The 7,523-nt window shown below is 45.9% G+C and overlaps 1 protein-coding gene across 1 annotated transcript; it reads right to left on the reverse strand.

The window, feature by feature from the left end:
* Nucleotides 1-1,247: 1,247 nt before the first annotated feature.
* Nucleotides 1,248-3,870, reverse strand: LOC119323366 (formin-like protein 7). Its single transcript, XM_037597004.1, has 4 exons — nt 3,382-3,870; nt 2,298-2,998; nt 1,515-1,733; nt 1,248-1,390 (listed from the first exon to the last, which is right to left on the reverse strand). The coding sequence occupies exons 1-4, from the start codon at nt 3,452-3,454 to the stop codon at nt 1,382-1,384; spliced, it is 1,002 nt and encodes a 333-aa protein (XP_037452901.1). The 5' UTR covers nt 3,455-3,870; the 3' UTR covers nt 1,248-1,381.
* Between the last annotated feature and the right edge of the window lie 3,653 nt (nt 3,871-7,523).

Raw genomic sequence — 7,523 nt, forward strand, 5'->3', positions numbered from 1 at the left:
GAAAAAATTTCATACGCAGTAAACGACTGTGTAGAATTTGCAAACGGTGCTCGTGGCAGTGCTGGTGGAGGTGGCGGAGGAGGAGGCTGAGGTGGTGTAACCGTTTCTTTTCTGCTTACCAACGAGGGAGGTGGTGGCGGGGGCGGGGGTGGTGGTGAAGATCGAACTGGTGGGGAAGAAATTTCATACATAGTAAACGATTGTGTAGCATTTTCAAAAGGTGCTCGTGGCAGTGCTGGTGGAGGTGGCGGGGGTGGAGGCTGAGGTGGTGCAACCTTTTCTTTCCTGCTTGTCTCCTGTTCATACACAGTGGCTGCTTTTATAGGAGGAGGGGGAGGTGGTGGTGGTGGTGGGAGCGGCGATGCTGGGTTAGGATCTGATCTTGTGACTGGAGTTACTAAGGGCCCTGAGTCTGAAGTCAGAGGAATTGCAGGCAACGTCACCGGTGAAGATGCTTTAGGGGTACTAGATTCCTTTACTATACAAACTGAAGAAGCTGAAGCTGTAGAACTATCAGGCAGTGACTTGAGAATCTCGTAAGAAGATTCTTGTGATTTAACCAGTTGTTCAGTTGCAAAAGCTTGTGCAAAGGCTGATGGCTCTGGAGGAGATGAAGGGGAGGGCATGGTTGATTTAAGGGAAACACTGATCAGACTTGTACTAGTATTTATGGGTAAGGTAGGGGAAACAGGGGCTAATGAAACAGTGGCCGGTCGGGGAGGAAGCGGAGGAGGTGCACATGACGGTATCCAAGATGTTGATGATCCTGATTTAGTTACCATAAGAGGTGAAGGTTCATGCTGTATTGGAGTTTGTGAACCAGGCTTCCCTACAGATGTTGTCGCTGATGCCTCTGATGAAATTTGCACAGCAGAATCAGATGGCAGTGGCTGCGGTTGAACTGGTGAAAATACAGGCTGGGGCGTAACTGTAACTGAAGATGGTGCTACTGATGAAACACTAGCCTTTGGCTTTGTAACCTCTGATGGTGCAAACAACACCGAAGGAGGCTCTGTTCGTGAAGGATCCAAATCTATTCTATGTGGTTTGGATGGAACTTCCGTTGGACTTGAATGTGGGGGGCCTTGTTTAAGTTCAGTGCTGCCAAGCATACCAAAGTGATTTTGAAGCTTCAGCACACGAGCAGAAGAGTTGATTTCACCAGAGAAATTATCAAAGCCAAGTTCTTCTTGAGTATCAAAAAAAGTTTCAGGCTCATCAGGAGGAGATGCACTAATATTTCCTTGGGAAGTAACCTGGAACCTTTTCTGGGGTGTGTCCAGTGCAGTATCCATATCCCCATCCAACCAGTCCAAATGGTTGAAGATATCTAGCACTTTAGCAAACTCTTCAACACCAAGTCCTTGTTTATCTTGATGACTCAAAGGCTCTGTCGTAACAAGCGAAGTAGTTGCATCCATGTCAGAAAAGATAACCTAGCATCAACACAAGTTGCAAGTAAAAAATCATGTATAAAAAGTAGGCTAGTTCTCAAGTTAATTTAAAACACTTGCCTCAGCTCGAAAATCTTTAGGGAATTGATCTTTTGCATTCCATAGCATGTCTATTTCATCACGGCTGAGCATCAAGATGTTTGACCTGATGAAAGCCGTGTTGAACATGATCCGGAATACCATCTCCTCGCGATCTAGATCATCATACAAGTTGCTACACTCTATGACAACATCACCTTGGACATGACATTGAAGGTTTATGTTCACCCGTTCATCTGCCTAAGTACATAAATGGTCAGTTTAAGAGTATTAAAAACTATATACTTCAGAAGATCATCAACATGATAGCCTATTAATGTGACAATGCAGTAACAAGGTTATACGCAACTTTCACAGCTTAGCGGCAAGGTCCTAAAAAGCTATTGAAAGCTATCAACAATAGAATTTTAATATACAATGTAAACGATAAAATGCATTAATAGATGTCAAATTGAATAACCATAACAAAAAATGTATCACATCAAGTACTTTTTGACTAAGAAATATGGATGTTGGAGTATTGAAAAAGGCACAGTTGAAGTCTCTTGATATTTTTCTTTTAGATCAACCTTATAAGTAATGTTTTTGTCAAGTCGCACTTAAAAATTACGATACTAAATTATGATATAATATATCTATATGAGGTAGCGGAGCTATCGAGCGGAGGTAATTGAAGCTATCCCGCTAATCGCTAGCAAATGCAGTTATAGCTAGCTATTTAAATCCTTAGTCCAGTACTAAGCCATTAACAATTAAGGACATGCAGATTCACTTCAAATAGATTATCAGAAAATGAACAATTACCTGTGAATTAAAACGGACAAGATTACTTGTTTTGGGGGTTGAAAAAAGAACTTTGGGAGTCTGATCATGAGGCATGAGTGGATCTGGACCATATATCCTGAATATCGGACAAAAACCACCTTGACTTTGGAAATCAGGAAGCATCCTCAAAGTCAGACAATCCAGTGTGAGGGCTCTATCAGCGGGAGGCCACTCAGGCATGACATTCCTCATCGAAATATACCGCAAGTATCTAATTTGAGAAGGCATGGGATTTAGAGGTGAAAACATCTCCAAGAACTCCGAAGATGATTGTTTGTAGAGCATATCCAGTGTTTTCTGCTCATCTGAATACTGCCCCAGGTACAACAAGAGAGCAGCTAGCATGAAAGCCAGGATAGGCCAGCACCCTTGTTCGCAGTGCATTATGAGCAAGTTATGCTGGCCCAGAGAGAGCCAGCTTTCGCTGGACTTCAAGATGCAGTGCACCATTTCGATGGTGAGAAGTGGACACCCCTCATAGTGGCCCGGGTAGTCCAAAACAGTCATGCCATACTCGGACAAAATGTGGTATAAGCGGCTTTCTTCTGACCGTGTCCCGAAATTCGCGACCATGAACGAGTGATCATGAAAATCTTCTAGAAGATGTGCTGCGATGCCCCTGGTGTGTGCCTCGAACTGGTCCTCCTCCGGTGCATTCAAGGAGAAGCAATGATCGAAAACTGAAACAAATACAAGTGACATGTGTCAGCCATGCTAATACTCGACTCTGTTCTGCATTGAAATGGCTATTTAGCCACTGAAAATAAAGCTAGGCACGTTCTGAAAGGCGACGGAAATCTGACTGGATTTCCTCATTCAAAACACATACTCCGTAACTGATAAGCCGACAAACGCATAAGCTAAAATGGAGCAATTTCTCGACTTAAATTCCTTCTCTAAACCAGCTAGTGCTTGCTCACCGCAGCTCAAATCAGCATTTGAACTAGGCTCAGTTGCTTATACTACTTGGAAGGTGCAGTCAGCAACAGATCAACCAAACTGAAACTTATTTCTTCTACTACTAAAACGGCAACGCAGAGGAAACAGCTCCATCTCCATTTACCGTAGATGTTGTCCGTGATGAGGAGCACCCCGTCGGGCGGCTTCCTGAAGAAGAACTTGCGGAACAGCGCCATGGCCGGGCCCTAACCAGCGAGCCCCCTCCAATCCCTGCACCGATCTTATCCTGAAGCGCGAGCTCCCGCAGCCGCCGGGCTCCCTCCAGCAGCGGATTCGGGCCGCCGACTCGCAGAGACGCTCAAAGGGGACGCCGCGCCGGGAGCCCCGCCTCCGCGAGCTGCTCGGGCTCGAGATTCAGGCCGCTGGCCGCAGCAATACAGCGGGAGAACCGGGCGACCGCGGCCTGCTCGGCGGAATCTTCGTGCGGAGAGCTCTGGATTGCGCGACGAACACCTGGGGAGAGGGGTTTGCTGCGGTGGATTTGGGCGGCGGCGATTCGGCGGAGGAAATGGCGAGAGGAGAAGGATGGCGAGGAGGAGGAGGAGAGGAAGGCAGGAAGACGACCAGAAGCGATGGGCGTTTGACTAAATTGATTGATGATTAATTGTTTTCCGGCGCAGCTGTTAATCTCTGCTCTGTTTATGTGTTTGTTTTATACTCTGCCCCCTTGCTTTTGAGGGTTTTCCACTTATTCTATTTTCCTTTCAAAAATGGAGTAATTTTTAATTAATATCTCGATTTTAGAAATATGACAAGCCATACATATATGCTATGATTTTTTTGTTTATTTTTATATTTTATGGGAATAATGAAATATTTATTTGTTGGGTCAACTCCATGCGTAATCATTTGCAATGAAGCCCAGCATGCATGCGCAAGAGCTGTCTTTAAATGAATCGGTTAGTCAGAATGGTCCAGAAATACTACTAGTAGGCAACAAACAAATAAAATCAGAACTGGTAAAAGGGTGTACTATTTGCAGGGCAAGGTAAACCGCTGACTGCTTTCCTGTTGATGGTGCGTTAAGAACACAATGTCGGTCCACCATGGCCGCCGGTTGCTTTCGCACACAATCGTTAATTGTTTTTTTCTATCCATGTCTGGGTCCTCTTTTGGGTGCTCTGATTTGTACGCCAAATCAAAGCGGTGACAGGAGGGTTTAAAAACCAGGGGATAAACACAAAAGGGAATGATGAGGAGCGAGTGGCGGGGGATCCGGCGCGCGGTTGGTAGTTGGCGTTTGCCGCCAGCTGAGAGCTGCGTGCGTGTACGCTTGCGCGGTCCGGGCCGTCAGGAGGTGGCGCGAGACCTCAACGATGACGTTAAAACGAAGAAGTCGGAGCAGATTAATACTCCGTATAAGCTACTCCCTCCGTCCGGAAATAATTGTCATCAAAATGGACAAAAAGAAATGTATCTAGACGTATTTTAGTTCTAGATACATACATTTTTGTCCATTTTGATGACAAGTATTTCCGAACGGAGGGAGTACTAGGAAAGGAAACGCTTACAGATTCCTTTTTGGAATCATGTGGGCGGTGGCTTGGCATTTGGAGCAGTAGTTGGCTGACGATGATGGTGGTTAACCGGTTATCCAAAGCTGGCTCATGCGCTCTGTCTTGTTTAAGCCCACAAGGTGTGCTGCGCCCAAAGGGGTCAGGAGCACGTCAAGTGTGTGCAAGGGAGTTCGGGCCTCTCCTTTTTTTCCTTTTCAGAAAGGCCAAATGCTACTGTACCTCCCATTAAGTATACTCATCCCGGATCATTAGAAAACAGCCTTGCAGAAAATTGCAAAATACACCCAAGTTTGTGTGTGTCAAGAGGAGTAGTACGACTACATCAACATCGGTGCACGACATCGACAGCCTTTCGTGTCGAGAGGTAATTTATGACTTCACCATCAATTACTTGTAGGAGTTCCTGGGGTGAACATGATAGAATTTTTTGATTTATACTAGCGTAGTATATCCATTCCCAACACCATATAAAAACTAACACACACAACAGTGCAGTCCTGTGGTGACGCAGAAAATGGCCCGACTAAAAGAGGAAACAAACTTTTCCTTGTATGCCTGCTCTTTGAAAAAAAAAATCCATACCATGGCATACCACACCACAACAGCTGCATGCTCTTTTACACAAGCCACAAAAAACGTCCGGATATACACGCGGGATTTTTGTTCCAAATTTTTTAACTTTTCGAAATGTGTATTTCGGGTGCATATGCACCTAGGAGCCAAAGGCAATTACCGACTAATTCATAATTTTTAAAAATATTGTCAACTTAAAAGTCATTGATTTTAAAAATATTAATGAAAGTAAATAAAATAAAATTACAAAAATAAACCAAAAAGTGGAAAGTCGGTAAAAACAACAACAATGAAAACATAGTAAAAAGAAGAAAAAAAGAAAGAACATTTACAATCATCTTGGAACCGGAAAATAAACATGTACATGACTCACCCCGTTTGTGTGGCATGTTTTTTTTTTGAAACAAGCCAAAAGACTTGCCATTTTTATTAACTTTGTCAGCGGATTGGACTCGTGAAATATTATACTCTCTACGGTTGTGTGTGGTATTTGTTTTGCAGAGTCGGACACGTTTTTAGTGTCCGAAGACTATTGTGGAGTAATCGGGGGCTTAGCTGCAGCCCAGTGCTCGCCTAAGTATTAAATACAATATGCGCTCTGCAAGGATGACGAGGTGCAGGTCGACTGATACCTTCTCCTTCCGAGCTACGCCACAAATACAACGTGCGCTTTTGCAAGGATGACGAGGTGCAGGTCGACTGCTACCTTTTCCTTCGAAGCTGCGCCACAAAAAATCCTACCGAGTGGAGAGCAAACCTCCCACTCGGAGGCTTAGCTGCAGCCCAGTGCTCGCCTAAGTATCTAAAAATCCTACCGAGTGGAGAGCAAACCTCCCACTCGGGGGCTTAGCTGCAGCCCAGTGCTCGCCTAAGTATCTGAAAATCCTACCGAGTGGAGAGCAAACCTCCCACTCGGGGGCTTAGCTGCAACCCAGTGCTCGCCTAAGTGTGAAAAATCCTACCGAGTGGAGAACAGACCTCCCACTCGGGGGCTTAGCTGCAGCCCAGTGCTCGCCTAAGTGTGAAAAATCCTACCGAGTGGAGAGCAAACCTCCCACTCGGGGGCTTAGCTGCAGCCCAGTGCCCGCCTAAGTGTGAAAAATCCTACCGAGTGGAGAGCAAACCTCCCACTCGGAGGCTTAGCTGCAGCCCAGTGCTCGCCTAAGTTTGAAAAATCCTACCGAGTGAAGAACAAATCACCCACTCGGGGGCTTAGCCGCAGTCTAGCACTCGCCTAAGTATGAAATCCATTGCGCTCTGCAAGGACGACGAGGTGCAGGTCGACTGATACCTTCTCCTTCTGAGCTTCGCCACAAATACAATGTGCGCTATGTCCCGACCCGCAAGGATGCAGGTCGACTGCAATCGGTACTTCAACCTGCAAAAGTACGTCACACGCACTAAAATATATCCCGAGTGAAGAGCAATATTCACTTGAAGGCAAATACAAACATATTCAACGGCAAAACCAAGTTCAGATAGCGCCCTACGGATTCGGAAGTGCTCAGGCATCAAGCCTGACAAAGTTTAACCGGTTACAAAACCACTCGGCATTCCGAGGCAAATTTAAGGCAAGGCATAAAAGTTTTTTCTCACTCCTCAGGCGGGGGACTGGAAGGCGCAACAAACTCGTCCAGGTCGATTCCATCCGCAATTCGAGTGGCAGCAGCAGTGAAGGTCTCCATGAAAGATCGAAAGTCATGCTTCTTGGTATTGGCCACCTTGAGGGACGCCGGCTTGTCCTCTCGCGCATCCTTGCAGTGAACACAGACTAGAGACAGAGCAAAATCAGCACCACACCTGGCAGAAGACTTCTTCCATTCTTGCACTCGACCTGGAACTTCGTTCAGTCGAGTCATCAGAGACTCGAGGTCATTCTGAAGCGTTTCCCCCGGCCAGAGTGTTGTGTCGATGCGCGACGTTGCAACCTTCAGTCGAGCAAGATAGTCCACCACACCAGCAACACGAGACTCCAGTCGGAGCACGTTCATGGCAGTTTTGTCCTTCACAGGAGAGTTGATGGGATCCAGGCCTGTCTCCACTCGACTAGTCTCTTCCTCAAAGTTTTGGCAGAATTCTGTAAACACAACCCAAAGATAAGCCAGCAGTTCTATGGTAAGTCGATAATTACAAGCCAGTCGGATATAAGGGATTA

This window comes from Triticum dicoccoides, chromosome 6B (genome assembly GCF_002162155.2).
Source record: "Triticum dicoccoides isolate Atlit2015 ecotype Zavitan chromosome 6B, WEW_v2.0, whole genome shotgun sequence".
NCBI classification, from domain to species: domain Eukaryota; kingdom Viridiplantae; phylum Streptophyta; class Magnoliopsida; order Poales; family Poaceae; genus Triticum; species Triticum dicoccoides.